This window comes from Nicotiana tomentosiformis, chromosome 8, assembly GCF_000390325.3.
Source record: "Nicotiana tomentosiformis chromosome 8, ASM39032v3, whole genome shotgun sequence".
NCBI lineage: Eukaryota > Viridiplantae > Streptophyta > Magnoliopsida > Solanales > Solanaceae > Nicotiana > Nicotiana tomentosiformis.
In genome coordinates, this window is record NC_090819.1 from 114,561,696 (window position 1) to 114,580,462 (window position 18,767).

At 39.5% G+C, this 18,767-nt stretch overlaps 1 protein-coding gene across 1 annotated transcript; it reads left to right on the forward strand.

Annotated features, from left to right (window-relative positions):
* Nucleotides 1-6,870: 6,870 nt before the first annotated feature.
* Nucleotides 6,871-7,851, forward strand: LOC138898016 (uncharacterized). Its single transcript, XM_070184046.1, has 3 exons — nucleotides 6,871-7,139; nucleotides 7,291-7,726; nucleotides 7,843-7,851. Exons 1-3 carry the CDS (start codon nucleotides 6,871-6,873, stop codon nucleotides 7,849-7,851), a joined length of 714 nt encoding a protein of 237 aa, XP_070040147.1.
* The last annotated feature ends 10,916 nt before the right edge of the window (nucleotides 7,852-18,767 follow it).

Consider the following 18,767-nt stretch of genomic DNA (forward strand, 5'->3'; position numbering starts at 1 on the left):
ATTACAAGTGGCGACTCTGTAAATAAAATAATCCCCACTCAAATTTATCACTTTAATTGAAAAAACTCTTAAAGCTACAATCCATAATACATATCTTTTTGGGGTAAAAAAAGGTGTGACAGCTCTGGCGACTATGCTGGGGACATTCAAGAATTCGAGCTTGTACATTGACTTTATTAATTTTTATATATACTGTGATTTATTTGGGTCTAATTTTCTACTTGTCCGCTTTTTACCGCTTTGATATTGTTGAACTATACATATAAACTGTCTTCTCACGCACCTCCTCTGAGTCTTCTTGAAATTAAAATTGGGCATTTGCTTGATATAGCCTGCTTTCTTTGAGATAGCCGAGGTGCTTGCCACTTCGTGAAGCATTTTAGTCACACATGTTTTAGGCGGGAGCACCACCAGCTAAGCCGGAAAGTAATGCTACCGGTATGCTGACCTAGCTCGAGTTGTCCGCTCGAGTAAGCCAGTCTAGATTCTTTCTCCACTAGGATTTAAACCTAGAATAACAAACCTCATGCCGAATATCCCTAGTAGGCTCGCTTTATTTGCATCACGTGTATTTCACTTAGTAGGGCTCGGCACATGGGCCTGTTTCTGTTTAGGACATGTACCTTGTCAAGACCATTATGTTCATGTTATGTGCTACCTGTTACACCCCTTTTTTTAATCCCAAAAGATATATGTTATGTTATGGATTGTTGTGGGTTAAAGAATTTATCCAATTAAAGTGACATGTTTGAAGTACGAATTATTTTATTATTCAGAGTCGCCACTTGAAATTGATTTTTGGGTATTCCGAGTCACCTTTTATTTGAATCCCTATTCAAAGGAAGATTTGACTCTTTTCATGTTGGTCTGCGAAAACAAAGCCCGGATAAGAAATTCTATTGACCGGGGAGAAGGTGTAAGCATTCACTGAGTCCCGTGTTTCTAGCACGGTCGCTTTTATTGACTAAATCTTTTGGACAAACTGTACTTTATTTGATTTTTGTATTTTACCTATCCACTTTTATTTTATGATTAAGAATTATTGAAGAATAATTTGGATAATATTACGTTGTCTTAATCACGCTACGCAAGCGAATGCGTGATCGAAAAATAAAATTAATTAACTTATCATAATCGCGTCTCGCAAGCAAATCCGAAATCATGATAATCAATTATTTGTAGTACTTTTGAGAAATTACTACATTCTTGCTTGAGGAAATTAATTTTGAAATTTATTAAATGTCACTATCGCGCTACGCAAGAGAATCTGCGATTATGGAAATTAATAAAATTAGGACTATTTAAAGCTATTGGATATGGTACAAGATTATTGAATTAATTTATTGAATGTTAATGTCACGACCTCAGTTTTCCTCCATAGGATGTCGTGACGGTACCTAGTCTCTATGACTAGGTAAGCCTAACATTTATTGAATAAATTGACAGAAATTAACCAACAGAACTATTAAGCAGAAACCATATATTTCTAAATGAACTCAACATTTACAACATGAAATAACATCCCAAAATCGGTAGTACAAGTCATAAGCTCTACCGAGTTTACTAGAATAATTCCTAAATTCAACAGTTCGGAAAAGGATTAAACAGTACAAGTACAATATCAGAAGGTGACTCCGAGGCCTGCGAATACGACGATTGGCTTACCTTCAGTTTCGACAGTAATTCTCGACCAACTAGCTAATAATTAACAATATCCAAGTCACCGGATCGCCACAAAAATGTGCAGAAGCGTAGTATGAGTAAACCACAGCGGTATCTAGTAAGTATCAAGACTATCCTCGGTAGAGTAGTGACGAGGGACAACCAAGACACCTACCGGACTAAACAACATGAACAAGTGTAAAGGTGAACTAACAGAGAAACAATATCAATATAAACCTAAGCAGGATAAAGAATAACATCAATATTTAACAGAAAGCTGTCAGGTAATAATTATGTAGAGTAAGCTGATCACAATCTAGGTCTGGTGAAACCAAATAAAGGAAAACCAACAACAACTCAATAAGAACAACCGCTTTCACACCAGATCTGTTCAAGCATTTCCACGAGATACCGAACCTCATAATCACAGCTCACACATCCCAATTCATGAACCCTAATCACTTGGTATCTTGTACCCACATTACAACTCATAACCGCACGGACGACTCACATGCCAACAGACAATCCTCACACAGAAGGCAAGTAGACAAGAGTACGTATAATGGTCAATAACGTCAGGATTCATCTTCTAAAACCGATATGGGTGATTTAACTATGTGTATGCTTGTGCAAGTGTTCTACCATAATTCAACTCAACAAATAAGAGCAGCGACAATGAATGGCACATAAGAAACGATCACCATGCAATGTACAGTGTAATAAAGGCAGCAATGAAGTTTGAAGCAACGACTAGCATAACAAGATTAGCTACATAGAACTAAGCAAATAGTGCAACACGGAGGAAGACAATTAATAGTATGCTAAGAAGACAATAATCAAAGAGAAGTACAAAAGAATGGGGAAACCTACCGAGGTACCGCCTCGTAGTCTCAAATCATAAAATGAATCACAAACTTTTCTTATATCACCACGTGAGCCTTTATATTTAGTTTTTGAAAATTATTTTTTTCGAAATAACATCCCGCGTTTTAGCCCACCTTATCACACCGCATGGCTTCTAGTAGTTCCCCTATTAGCCACACGTTTCAAGCCCACCTTATCTCACCACATGCGTTCCAACACCCAGACCTTATATCACCACATGTGTATCAATAATAACAACAACACAACAAAAACCTCGTGCAAACACAATAGCAATTATCTCCACAATAACACGTATGCCAAAATATAACAACTCAGATAAATGACTTTTACAATATGTGCCCACATGCCACAACATTTCCTCAAAACAGTTTCAATATCACAACCACGCATAGACCTTGATTAACACTGAATACAACAACAACAACTACAATAATCCGAGAATACGTCAAGTAAATCAACTCAGGAACTTCAAAACACAATGAATTGGCAGAACGAGATCATAAAGAAAGACACAACAAGGAATGATGATTTCAACAAGAATAACTCAACAAGGAAGAGATAATGTGTAGCAATGATTCCACAAAAGTACAATTTAACGATAAAAGGGATAACATGAATCAATGATTCCAAATAAGGATAAGTCAATAATGATAAGGGATAACGAAACTTTATTTAGGGTTGAACAATTACAGAAGAGATACAACAAATTCAATTAAGGATAAAAAGATTATGAAAAGATAATAATAACTTCAATCAAGAATAAATAATTACAGAAAGGATAACATGGAAATAAAAGAGGCAACAACCACATATGAGTTTAATCGGCAATAAGGGTAAAACATGAAGCAATTAATTCCAAATAAGACACGTAAGGGTGAATTTAGTAAATGGGAAATTTAACATGACAAAACAACTTCATATTTAATGGACATAAGAACCTAAGAGCCCTAAACGGTCAAATTTCCACAAATAAGCCCAAGTACTTGTAAGGCCCCGAATAATTTTACCCAAAACCTAGGGTTTCGTGATGCCGATGTAGACTTAAGAGTTGATGATCAGTTCAGAAGTTTTGGGTTGAACAGTGCGTTGGAGAGTTGAAGAAAATTTTTGGAAGTGCAGGGCATTTTTGCGATTCATTCTGCGGTCGCAGAACTGATCTACGGGCCGCAGATCTGCCGCAGACTGGAGCAGAAATCTAGGCAAATTTTCGGACCATTTTGCAGTTCAGTATGCGGCCGCATAATCATGTTACGGGCCACATAACCCATCGCTGATCCAGCATGAAACTTTTCAGAGGGGAGTTCTACAGCGCATTATGCGATCGCAAAATTGGTCTGCGGACTGCAGACTGGTCGCAGAGTGAGGCAGAAGTGCCCAGTTCCGGAGGGACATTATGCAGTCCATTTTGCGGACTGCGGATGCATTATGCGGTCACATATGCGACCGCAGATCTATGTTGGGGCTTCATTTTTTTAATTTTTTTACTTGACCCTATTTTGATTAAAAGCCATTGGGGCTCGTTTTGAAGGCAAAAACCTGTCATTTTAGAGAGAAGAGATGAGTGTTCTATAGAAAGAGAAGTAAGTCCCAAGTGTTTTGTTCATCAACATCTCTTCCAAGATTTGAAATTCAACAAGAAATCTCACAAGATTTTCATCCAAGAGGTAAGGTTCTAACCCTAGTCTTCAATTTTGATTTTAGGTAGAAGATGGGTAATTGGGAGTATGATTATTGGGTATGAGAGTTGTTATTTATGCATGCATGTAGCTATGAGGATGTGGGGAGGTAATTGAACTAGTATGAGTAAAATCTTGGTATTGAATTAGTTGTGGAGTGAAGGAAATCTTGTGGAACAACCTTGTAATCAAATTCATACACCTAGTGTTTGATAAAAGGTTCAAATGAGCTGAAAGCATGAATATCTTCCTAAATTGTGTTCAATTTTTCTATGTCTCTAAATAGATCGAAGTTGCTAGGATTTTCGGAACTATGTAGTGAACTAAGGAAAGCTCAAAGCGAGGTATGAAGGCTAAACTCTTCTTCTAGTATCGAAATTCCCGAATCCTTGTAAAATTCTATCGTGTGTAGTCAAAATTGAAACACTATTGATGTGGGGTATTCAAACTAGTAAAATTGATTCCCGAGTGGCATAACGTGTTAAAACCCTTATGTGTTAATGATTCTCTATTTTTGACTTAATTATGTTATACCCCTTTTGGGAAGAAGATCTTGTGTGGAATCAATGTGATTAAACACTTATTTCTCACGTGATGAAACCTTATGAACCTACACTTACTAAGGCCAAAGGTGCCAAATGGTTAATTTAAAAGGGAACTCTTTTATATAAACTATTATCGTTTTGGGAATCCAAAATGTAGTATTGTGAATACACCTCCACGCACATACATTGGGGTGAGGCGGCGGGGCCGCTTTGTGTAGAGTACTGGCATTGTGAATACACTTCCACTCGTATACATCGGGGTGAGGCGGCAGGGCCACTTTGTGTAGAGTTTGTGGCATTGTGAATACACCTCCACCCGCATATATTGGGGTAAGGCGGCAGGGCAGCTTTATGCAGAGTTTCTGGTATTGTGATTGCACCTCAACCCGTATACGTTGGGGTGAGGCGGCAGGGCTGCTTTGTATAAAGGTAGTTGTAGAGGATCCCCGACTTAAGAATTTATAAATATTATTGAAAACTCTTAATAAATTTGGTATGGCTTTAACGGCTCACTAAGCCTTTTATTGGTACCATGATTCATCATATTCATGTTGTAATTCCAAGTCCTTGCATAGGTGTTTGGTTTTTATACTAGTACTATTCGACATGTACTAACGCCCCTATTTCTAGGGGCGCTGCATCTTTAATGGTTGCAGGTGGTTCCACAACAGAGGGAATTGACCAGTGATAGCGGTACACTCTCTTCCCAGTTGTCTTGGTGAGCCCCACTTCATTTCGGGGTCGTGTATCTTTTGTTGTATGTGTTTTATGTTCTGAGGTATAGCTGGAGCTTTGTTGCCGGCACTATCATTGTACTCTTTTGTATCTATTAGAGGTTCTGTAGACATGGTGTGGGTTGTGTATTGGTATTGGGAAGGTCAAGATAGTAATTTCATATGTGTATTACATATTCCACTTCAACTATGAAAGTGTATGTATTTTGAGACTTTATAAATGAAGTAACAAATGGTGATGGAATTAGTGTTGTTCATGAACCCTATTGTTGTTAATTAATGAAGTTTACCTTCTCTTTATTTATGGGTGAGTTGGGTAGAAGGAAATCTAGCAGGCTTTCTCGGCTAGGTTATCTCGGTTGAGCATCGGTCGCGCTCCCCGAGGTTAGGGCGTGGCAAATTTGGTATCGGAGCCTAAGGTTTTAAAGTGTACTAGGATGTCTCGGAGCCGTATCTAGTAGAGTCTTTCTTATCGGTGTGTTGTCGACCACATCTATAATTAGGAGGCTACTTGGGTATTTAGGAATAATACCCTTCTTTGATGTTCTCGATCGTGCGTTAAAGCTGATTGTAAGATTGTTTCTCCTTTAACTCATGCTTTGCTCTAACCTTTAGTACATGGCGCCTAGGAAGAAAGCAAGAACTGGCCAAGGAGCCAATGTCACTCCAGGAGTGGCAGTTGATGCTACATTTTATCATGCGGGTGAGCACCCGAGGGGTGAGAATATTCCCCCAATTACTACACCGTCTGAATCTACTATTCCTGCTCAGACTGTACTAGTTCCTACACCTACTGAGGGTGCAACAGTCCCTCCAACTGATATTCCAGTTCCACCTCCAACTCATAATTCCGGTCCCGGTGTTTCTGATGGGGATCTTAGGAGAGCCATACAAATGTTGGCTTAGATAGTGGCCTCCCTGGCCCAGAGATCAAATGTTGCACCCACATCTTTTAGTCAGCCATGGGATTCTGCTAGTTCTAGGTTGAACATGTTTCTCCAGTTAGATCCTCTAGTGTTCACAGGTACTAATCATGAGGAGGACCCCCAGGACTTCATTGATGAGATGTACAAGACTCTTCGAGTTATGCATGCTACTGAGACGGAGGGAGTGGAGTTGGCCTTTTACTGCCTGAAAGGGGTGGCCTATTCTTCGTTTGCAATGTAGGAAGAGCCCCGTGAGGAGGGGAGTCCTCCGGCGAGGTGGAGTGAGTTCACTTATGCCTTTATGGTTCATTTCTTGCCTGCCGAGACTAAGGCATCCCATGCCGATGAGTTTGAGAGCCTGAAGTAGGGTAGCGTGAATGTGTGGGAATAGCATATGGAGTTCGCACGCCTGTCCAAGTATGCTATTCATATGTTGCCCACTATGGAGGCTAGAGTGCGCCGGTTTGTAAAGGGCCTTAGCCCCTTGGTTATTAATGAGGCCACTATAACTGCCTTAAATTCTAATATGAACTATGGAAAAATGGTGGCATTTGCTCAAGGTACAGAGGACCGTAAACTGAAAAATAGAAGGAAGCGTAAAGGTAGTAGTAAGGCTCGGACTGCGGGCAACTTGGGTGGTTCTTCCGGTGGTAGTGGTGGTAGTTCGACATTTAGGGGAGGGTCATCAGGGCCATCTCAGTCATTCACTCAGTCTTCGATGAGTGTACAGACATCTGGGCCTTGTTAGGGCAATAGGGGACCCCACCAGCAAGGTCGGCCTGGAGGGAGATTCCAGCAGCAGCCCTAAGTGTGGGAGGATGCACTTTGGGTCCTACTTTATGGACCTACCTATATGCTACAGGTGCGGTATGAGGGGTCATATTCAGAGGGTTGCCGCTTGTCCCGCCAGATCATGGGCAAAGGTGCAACACAGCCAGCTAGTTTTTGCAGCTACTATATCCGCAACACATCTTCCAGCTCGAAGCACCCCAACACTCGCAGGGCGTGGTACAGCTAGGGGTGGTGGACAAAGTTTGGGAGGACCCAACGGATTTTATGCTATGTGGAGGCATCGGGATTCAGAGGCTTCTCCAGATGTTATCACAAGTATATTGACTGTCCAATCCCATGATGTATATGCTCTTATTGATCCTGGTTCGACTTTATTATATGTCACTCCTTATGGTGCTATGGAATTTGGGATAGAATCGGAACAACTTCATGAGGCGTTCTTTGTATCTACTCCGGTTGGCGAGTCTATTGTGGCGGCGCTATTTTATGGGGATTTTGTGGTTACGGTGCGTGGTCGGGACACCCTGACCGATCTCATTGAATTGGGGATGGTTAATTTTGATGTAATAATGGGGATAGACTGGCTTTTTTCATGTTTTGCTAAGCTTGATTGTCTAATCAGGACCATTAGGTTTGAATTTCCAAATAAGTCAGTGATTTAATGGAAGGGGGATGATGTGATGCCTAAAGGTAGGTTTACTTCTTACCTTAAGGCCACGTAGATGATTAACAAATGGTGTATCTACCATTTGATCCCGGTTACGGACTCCGATGCTGAGGCACCTACACTTGAGTCTGTGCCTGTTGTGAATGAATTTTCGGAGGTCTTTCCGGATGAGCTCCCTGGGATCGCACTAGACAGGGAGAATGCTTTTGGGATTGATGTGATGCTAGGAACACATCCTATATCTATTCCACCCTACAGAATGGCACGGACATAATTGAAGGAACTAAAGGAGCAACTGAAGGACTTGTTAGAAAAAGGGTTTCATCTGGCCGAGTGTGTCGCCTTGGGGTAAGCCAGCTCTTTTTGTAAGGAAGAAAGATGGGTCACTGAGAATGTGTATTGACTTTCGGCAGCTTAACAAGGTCACGATCAAGAATAAGTACCCGCTGCCAAGTATAGATGACTTGTTTGATCAATTGCAGGGTGCTAAGTACTTCTCCAAGGTTGATTTAAGATCCGAGTATCACCAATTGAAGATCAGGGAGAAAGATATTCTGAAAACAGCTTTCAGAACTCGGTATGGGCACTTTGAATTTCTGGTAATGTCTTTTGGGCTAACAAATTCCACGACAACTTTCATGGATCTTATGGACCGGATTTTCACGCCGTTCCTCGACACTTTTATGATAGTGTTTATTGACGATATCCTTGTATATTTACGCAATCGAGAAGACCATGCCGATCATCTCAGGACAGTTTTGCAGACCCTGTATCAGCACAAGTTATATGTGAAGTTTTTGATGTCGCGCCCCGTTTTCTCGAGAAAGAGGGCTTCGACGTATGACAACTCTTTTAAATGGGTATTAAAATAGAAGAGTCACCACCTAACGATTGTTTAGGTGCGTTAGGGCACCTATGTGGAAATAACTCTATATAACTAGTCAATGCCACCAAAGATCGGGTAAGGGCTCGAATTACCTCAAAGAGAAGGTTTTAGTCACTCTTCGAGGTCCACAACTGTGGGTCCCAATCGAATTTTAAACTATGTGAATTATATGACTAAACTAGGCGAGCACATAAATAGAGAAGAATATGAAAGTTGAAAGTCCTGTTATAGCATAAACCAGCGTAAGGAAAAATAAACTATATGAATAATTGGTACATATTTAAGGATCACTTAGGATTACAATTGCGTCGGTCTATACTTAGCGACTTAATCCTTTAGCAAGCACGTAAGAAAAAGGGGGGGGGGGGTCTTAATTTATTTAGCCTAAAGGATCACCCCGTGCAACATAAATAATACTTCGCAACTTCCTTTGGGTAGGAGTTGTTCATATTATTCAGCGGGCACAGACTATCATCTCCTGCTACCCGATTACTATGTTGAAGTTGTTTACTTAAAGGTGCTCTAATTCAGTTCTAAATCGGTCCCTATGCATGCACTACCCGTCCCATACCTATGGTCCAGGAGGCTTCAGACCTCTATTAGGTGGTTCTAGACTCAGCTTAGGTTGCTCAAAATGATAAAATTAGGCGACATTAAAAATAAATAGGACTTCACATAAAGACAATTAAAGGCTCAAGTTAGCCCCCATATAAACAACACATGCACGTGGGCAGAATCAGCGATAGACAGTTTTTAGGATTAAGATGCATTATAGTCGTTAAGTCCTATACACATAATTGCTTGGCGATTCTGATTTCTAGTAGTGTACAAGCAGCGTTGCAACTTTTAGGCTAACATATTTTGCATATTAAAGACATTACAAACATATAGGCATGATCTCTAGTTATCTGCGTATTGAGGCAGTGAAGCAATCCTAGAACTCTGAATTACCGATGGTGATTTACAGACATATTTCTTAGGTAGGTGACAGTGTCATATAGGAAGGATTTCTAGCAGTTAACAACTGAAATATACTTTATCCCTATAGGCGTGTTGTCTAAGTGTGGGAATACGATGAAGTAACAAAGTAATCGATTAGTTGATTAAGATCCTATAGTCATGATATCTAAAGGAGCAACGTGCTAAGAGCAATAAGAGCGGTTGATTGATTGATTAATTAAAACTCTATAGACATGGTATCTAGATGAATATCGATGGAAGCCGATCTTAATTATTTCACACGATCCTACATGCATGTTATCTAACAATCGCACAGCAATAGCACAAGTTGGGAAAATAATCTATGATATTTGAATCCTATAGGCATGCTATCTAATATTGTATAGATATAAAGCATGCGAACAAGCGAAATACTTATATTTTAGATATGTTTCTGATGTTAGCAGGTAACATATTTAAGTTCTTATAGGCATGCTTTCTATCAGTATATAGAAAATAGGGTATGTCAAACAAAGTAACAAGTAAAGTAATTAAATTCTATCGGTATGATTTCTACCCATTCATGTAAGAATTAAAGTGCCCTATCCCCATTTTAACTAATTTCTCATCTGTTTTGTTTATAAATTATTACAGGCCCAAAACAATGAATACAAGTGCAAATATTGCATACTGAAGGACTACATGCCCAATAAACAGAGCATGCCCAAAAGAGAAATAACCTAGTACTGCCGGGGCCTTCAGCAAGCTCAGTTTTCACGCGAATAGTAGACCCATATCCAAGCACACCTCAAATAGGAAAATGTATCAATTGCATAACTTGAGGCCACACATGGGCTCATACCAGGCTTAGATGGAGGAATCATACATGGCAACCAATTGACAATTCTGAAGTCTATAATACCTCATAGGGACACGATTATATAAACATATAGGCACTTGTTTTCAGAAGCTAAGGGAATAAGATTGATCAAACAAGAGGGCTTGAACATGCCAACTAGGTGGACCAACGAGAATCAACTTTAACATAGCAAGTTGACATAGAAAACTAATACCATATTGAGTAATCATTCAACAAAGGAAAGGGTATAGCATGCTGGACACAATCACACATTAGGAGGACTTAAGAAGCAGGTCTATTGGGTTAACATGGTATATACATACACACACATGCTATGTTCCTAGAAATCAAGTTTAGCATAAGGTATTCAGCAGAATTAGTCAAAAAGACTTTAGACATATGAGCCTTAGTCATAGTAGTTATAGTTAGAGGGATAGCAATTTCACATGAAGATTTCTAACATGGGAGCCTAACATGATCACAATAAGAACAACAACAACCTAATAGCATAGTCTACAACAGACCACAACAGTGCCAAAATCCAAAGAACTCATGAAAGCATATCAACGTAAGAGGAATAGGACAGGCAAGCATAATAACTCATACCAATTACCCAGACATAAGTGAAGAAGCTAACGTAGAAATGTTTCCTAGAAGCAATGCTGAAGACATAGGATTAATAAATCTAACATACATTAGAACTTAAATGTCATGGAAACATGCCTTAACTAATCAGTATTGCCTGAGAAACATAGGAGGTTGGACAAGAATAACTCAACAAGGTCTGAAACACAGGCATTGATTTATCATAGAGATACATGACAAGGTGGGGAACATACATTAGTTTACGAGTAGCACGTTTAGGCTAATAACATGATCATGTGTTAACTCTAGAAAAGTATTAAATTGCACATGAATGATTTATCAGGAATTAGAACAAGTTCTGGGAATGATACAGAACAAAGCAAGAAGTTAAACTCAGAATGAGCAACAATAATAAGCATTCGTACACATACAGTAGAGAAAAAAGTCCTAAGTAAACAGGATTAAGGCAACAAGTAGGCAAATTCGATTACTAGAAGGTATATAGCCTCGAGAAGAACTTCATAGCATACAATAGCATGTCGATTCATAAAAAGAATCTCAGAAATATGCAGAACAAGAATTCAAGCAAAAGAGAATGAAATGACAAGGGTCATAGGTACTTACCAGTTACTAATTGACAAATGAATAAACAAAGAATAATTTCAACAATATCTCGAATGTTAATAGTATAACGAACAGTAGAATCCCAAAATATCTGTGCGTCAGAGTTCCCAAGGGTTTCGGATGAACCCGGGCAGTGCTTGCACTAAGAAAGGTCGAATAATCGAATTCCGGTGGCCTTAGCTTTCAGCCAGCCAAGAGTTTAAGTTTCAGAATAGTGTAAGGCGAGAATAAGAAAGATAGTAGTAGCTTTTTAGCGATTAGAGTCCGTTGAAGGGGAAATTGGGGAAGGGTTTATATAGTAGTAAAGATCAACACATAAAATAAGGAAATACAGTCAATCAAACACAAATAAGAAAAGAGGAGCATGCAAAATCACTCAAAATCAATTTAGGAGACAATCAGGCAAACCCTAGTACAAAAGGAGAACATAGATTGTCGAAATATCACTGAATCAGACCCATATAGCCTGGCAGTGAGTGTATCTAGACGAAATATCTTCTAAGTCTCAAAAGTTGAAGGTGATGGCACTTGATTTGGGAGATTGGTACTTGCCAAAAATGGGGCAAGTACTATGTAATACCATAGTCTTGAAAGAAACAACGAGATATTGCATAGAAGGTAAGAGAATCGTGGATTGATTCCATTTTGGGGTCGGATTTGGAGAAGATTCAGAGATACGTCGACTAGGGTTTCTCAGCGACGAGGAGAGTAGAGAGGATTTAGGGGCAGCTATTAGGCAAAAATGTCTCTAGGGTTTGGGTGGGGAAGATATAAGGAAAGAGGAAGGGCCATTGTGGGCCGTTGATCATCTAAGATCAACGACAATGATTAAATGGGAAGTGGGGCGGGTAAGGAGATGGGTATAGGGTAATGGGTTGCTGATATTGGGTTAAGGGGTATTGAGCCAAAGTTTTGATCCAAAAATTAGCCCTATATTGGGCTAAGAATTAAATACACCAATATTATTTAAAATAATTTATAAAAAAACTTAATAAATAATAAAAATATTATTTATGCAATAAGATAATTAAAAATAATAACTTAACATTATAAAAATATAAAAATGCTATTTTAACATGAATAATGTAATAAATATAATTATGCGTAGAATATAGGCTATTACTGCAAAATTATGTAAATAGCTCAAAGAATGCAATTATAATTACATGAAACAAAGTAAAAATATTATGAAACATATATGTGGATGCAAATAATAAATTTGGATGGTTAAGTCATCACAAAATAATTTGAAGGAGTAATAAATATTTTGAACAATTAAAATGCAAAAAGAATCGATTTTAAAGCTTTAAAAATTATAGAAAATGATAGAAAATACTTATATAACCCTTGTAAATTAGGTAATGATGCAAAAATGATATTTTAAAAGTATATATACTATTTTAAAAAATATGAGGGCAAAATTGGGTATCAACAACTGCCCCTCTTTACCTGAGAATGATGAAAGAGTTGTCCGGTAAAGAAAATGATGACCAATTTTGTCCGAAGTGAGTGAGGAATGATGCGTTTTGAAAAAATAAGGGGCCGAACCCTGGTTCTTGAGTTGACTACATATCCCTGGTGTTATAGAAATCAGACTGTGTATAGTTCTGGATCCAACGACGAATGAAACTAATGGAGTTGTTATAAGAGTGGTCATATGTTTCAAAAAAAGGATCTTTTGGGTAGGACAGTGTCGTAAATAACAGATAATCTTAGGTGGAGCTATTAATGCGAATTTGAATGTTACAGATATATAAGTCAAGTGTTTGAACGGTTATGGGACAAAAGGTAATCAATTACTGGCAGTCGGTTACGTTTGAGATAGTCAGGGATGTGAGCGCTGTGAATGGAAATCGGAGCAAAAATTGCTCCTGTTTGTAGAACAGTTACCTCGTGAGTCACCTGCAAAACTTAAAATGTGATGCACGCGAATATATGTAGGTTATTGCAAAAATTAAAACATGATGCAAATTCCCTTCGGACTATGAGGGTTGTCTTCGAACGATGAGGATGATGTCCTTAGACCATGACGTCCTGGGCCATGAAGCGTATGATAAGGGATTTGTGTGCCATGAAATGGTGTCCTTGGGCCATGAGGGTGGTGCCTCTGGACTATGACGCCTTTGAATAATGATGTGCATTTTTGAGAGATCCTTAGGCCATGGAATAGTGTCTTCAGGCTATGAGGATGATGCCTTTGGACTATGACGCCTTCGGACAACGTGGTGATGTTTCAGCCCATGAAATGCAAAGATGTGGCGGTATCGATTGTTTGATGGAGAAAACAGGTGATGCTTAGTCATATGCGAGGACGAGACAAGACAAGGCTTAATCTTGTATGAGATGAGAGCAGTGCTTAGCCTTATGCAATGCGGATACAATGCTTAGTCTCATGCAGAGGATGGAGACAATGTTTAGTATTATACAAAGGATGGAGAAAATTTTTAGTCTCATGCAAAGAAGGCAGTGTTTAGCCGTATGCAATAGTGGAGATAGTGCTTAGTCTCATGCAAAGAAAGGCAATGCTTAGCCTTATGAAATGTGGAGACAGTGCTTAGTCTCATGCAGAGGATGGAGACAATGTTTAGTCTCATGTAAAGGATGGAGACAATATTTAGTCTCATGCAAAGAAGGCAATGTTTAGCCATATGCAATAGTGGATACAATGCTTAGTCTTATGCAAAGTATGGAGATAGTTCTTAGTCTCATGCAAGGAAAGGCAGTGCTTAGCCTTATGCAATAATGGAGGCAATGCTTAGCCTCATGCAGTAATAGAGGCAATGCTTAGCCTCATGCAAGTTATGGAGACAATGCTTAGTCTCATGCAAAGAAAGGCAGTGCTTAGCCTTATGCAGTAATGGAGGCAATGCTTAGCCTCATACAAGGTATGGAGACAATGCTTCGTCTCATACAAAGAAAGGCAATGCTTGGCCTTATGAAGTGATGAGGGTAGTGCTTAGCCCTATGTGAGAAAAAGCAATGACTAAGTGCGAGAGGATAAAACATTTCTTAGCTTGATGCGTTTGCGTTTGGTAATTCTAATTGTTGTGAAGATAGTGATCCTGTTATGTGTATATATTTGCGGACGTTCCTATTATGTTTATTGTGCCTGCATCCAAAGAAAAATCGTGAGTTTTGCGGGAAAAAGGTTGGTTCGTGCTCTCGATTTCCTTGCTTCGCCTTTTTCCTTGAGGCCCTGCTTGAGTCACCCTGGGTAACGTCTGGCTGCCATAGAAACAAATTTTTCGAAAAACATACATGTATTTGACAAATTATTTGCAGAAATTTAGTTGTTTGAAATATGTGATAATATACGAGATCAAATGATTTTGATGAACTCATGAGTGTGATGCATTTTGAGACGTTGCAACCTCCTTGCTTCAGAATTTTGAGGATCCTCCTCAAAATTCTGTCCCAATTTAAATGCATACTTCCGGCAACACATTCCTTGGCGATTCCAAACGTGATGAGATCGGGCGAACTCAAGACCTTACCCCAATTTCTGACCATAGGGAAAATGAGGATTTTACTGTGATATGACCGAACCCACAGGGCTGCCTACGTATCCCCTCTTAAATAGGAATCAGGTCAAGCGTAGTTCAGTTACATCAAATAAAAAGTACAAACATAATCTTAAATATAGTATCTCTTGATTGCGTCTGAATTGATAGGTTTTGGCCAAATCTCTCCATCCATATCTGCAAGTATAAGTGCTCCTCCTGTCAATACCCGATGAACCATGTAAGGGACCTTCTATTTGGGTGAGAATTCCCCCTTTGCTTCATCTTGATGTGGAAAGATTCGGTTTAGTACCAACTGCCCTGGCATGAATTGCCTCGACCTGACCTTTTGGTTGAAAGCTCTTGCCATTCTGTTCTGGTAGAGTTGATCATGACATACCACACTCATTCTTTTTCCATCAATGAGAGCTAGTTGTTCATACCGGCTTCGTACCCATTCTGCATCGCTGAGCTCAACTTCTTGTATGATTCTTAAAGAAGGAATTTCCACTTCTGGGGGAATAACGACTTCAGTACCATAAACCAGTAGGTTGGGAGTTTCTTTAGTTGATGTATGAATTGTGGTACGATACTCGAGTAAAGCAAATGGTAGCTTCTCGTGCCATTGTTTGTAATTGTCTACCATTTTCCTCAATATCTTCTTGATGTTCTTGTTGGCGGCTTCTACGACTCCGTTCATTTGCGGCCTGCATGCTGTAGAGTTTATGTGTTTGATCTTGAATGTCTCACACATGGATTTCATCAAATCGTTGTTGAGATTGGCGGCATTGTCAGTAATGATTGACTCTAGTACCCCAAATCGACAAATAATGCGATCCAGAACAAAATCTGCTATAACATTCTTAGTTACAACTTTGTAAGATGCGGCTTCAACCCATTTTGTAAAGTAGTCGATGGCCACCATAATGAACCTATGTCCGTTTGAAGCAGCGTGTTCGATTGGTCCGATGACATCCATACCCCAAGCAGAGAAAGGCCAGGGTGAACTTGTTGCATTAAGTTCGTTGGGTGATACTCGTATCATGTCAGCATGTATCTGGCATTGGTGACACTTTTGAACGTACTTGATACAGTCTGTTTCCATAGTCATCCAGAAATACCCTGCTCTTAGTATCTTCTTGTCCAAAATGAAACCATTTATGTGGGGTCCGCAGGTTCCAACATGTATTTCCTCGAACAATCTAGATGCCTCCTTGGCATCGACACATCACAGTAATCGCAAGTTAGGAGTCCTTCTATACAGAATTCCTCCACTTTGAAAGAAATAGCTGGCCAATCTTCGAAGTGTGCGCTTTTGAGTGTTGGTAGCGCTCTCTGGGTATTCTCCTCTTTCCAAGTACTTCTTGATGTCGTGGAACCACGGGTTTCCGTCAATCTCTTCTTCAACACGAGCATAATAAGCTGGCTACTTATGAATTCTTATTGGGATAGGATTGATGAAATTTTTATCTGGATGTTGTATCATGGAAGACAAAGTGAATAATGCGTCTGCAAACTCATTCTGAATTCTTGGAACATGTTTGAACTCTATCTTTGTGAACCTCTTGATCAGCTCTTGTACACAGTGCAAATATGGCAATATTTGGTGTTCTTTGTAGACAATTACCCTAGAACCTGGTGCACCAAAAGATTTGAGTCTCCGATTACCAACAGCTCTTGAATGTTCATGTCAATAGCCAATCTGAGTCCCAGGATGTTGGCCTCATACTCCGCCATATTGTTGGTGCATGGAAACCTGAGTTTTGCGGATACCAGATAGTGTTGACCGGTTTATGATAATATGACAGATCCGATGCCTACTCCATTGAAGTTTGCTGCTCCGTCGAAGAACATCCTCTAACCATTATATGCCTCAGTGATATCTTCTCCTACGAACGACACCTCCTCATCGGTAAAATACTTTTTCAATGGATCATATTCTCCATTTAAGGGATTTTATGCCAAATGATCTGCTAATGCTTGCCCCTTGACTGCCTTCTGAGTCACATAGATGATGTCGAACTCACTTAGCAATATCTGCCACTTTGCTAACTTATCCGTAGGCATGGGTTTCTGAAAGATATATTTTAGCGGATCCATCCTTGATATGAGATATATAGTGTATGCACAGAAGTAATGTCTCAACTTCTGAGCTATCCATGTTAAAGCACAGCAGGTGCGTTCCAACAAAGAGTACCGAGCTTCATAAGGTGTGAATTTCTTGCTTAGATAATATATCACCTGCTCCTTCCTTCCCGTTTCATCATGTTGTCCTAGAACGTAACCAAAAGCCCCATCCAACACAAACAGATACAACAACAGAGGTCTTCCCAGTTCTGGTGGGACCAACACGGGTAGTTTAGATAAATACTCCTTGATTTTGTTGAAGGCTCTTTGGCATTCTTCAGTCCAGCTTGTCGTAACATCTTTCCTCAGCATTCTGAAGATTGGTTCACATATCATGGTTGATTGTGCTATAAAGCGGCTGATGTAATTGAGGCGCCCTAGAAAACGCATCATATCTTTCTTATTCTTTGGAGGCAGTAGGTCCTGGATAACTTTGATTTTTGACGTGTCTAGCTCAATACCTCGGCGACTGACCATGAAACCTAGCAATTTTCCAGCAGGAACTCCGAAGGCACACTTTGCAGGGTTCAACATCAAGTTGTATTTTCGAAGCTAGTCGAAGAATTTCTTTAAGTCTGCTATGTGATTCGAACTCCTTTTAGATTTGATGATAACATCATCAACGTACACCTCTATTTCCTTGTGTATCATGTCGTGGAAGATTGTTGTCATGGCTCTCATGTAGGTGGCTCTAGCATTCTTCAAACCAAACGTCATCATTTTGTAACAGTATATTCCCCATGGTGTGATAAAGGCTATTTTTTCGGAATCATCTTCATCCATCCAGATCTAATGGTATCCTGCGAAGCAATCCACAAAGGATTGGAGTTCATACTTGGCACAGTTGTCAATTAGTATGTGTATGTGGGGCAACGGAAAATCATACTTAGGACTTGCTCTATTCATATCTCGGTAATCGACACATACTAATCCACACATACTCTAACTTTCCCATCTTTCTTCGGACAATGTTGGCCAACCAAGTCGGGTATTCAACCACTCGGAGAACCTTGGCTTTGATTTTCTTGGTAACCTCCTCTTTTATCTTCAAACTCATATCCGGCTTGAACTTTCTGAGCTTCTGTTTTACTGGTGGACACATAGTCTTGGTGGGTAGTTTGTGAGTTACTATGGACGTGCTTAAACTAGTCATATTGTCATAGGACCATTCAAAGATGTCTTCATATTCCTTTAGGAATCTGATGTACTCTTCCTTCTATGAAGGTAATAGATGAATGCTTATACGAGTTTCCTTGATCGTTTCAGAATCCCCTAAGTTAACGCCCTCAGTTTCTTCCAAATTAGACTTTGGTTTGTTTTCAAAGTCTTCTACTTTTCTGACGATTTTCTCAGGTATTAT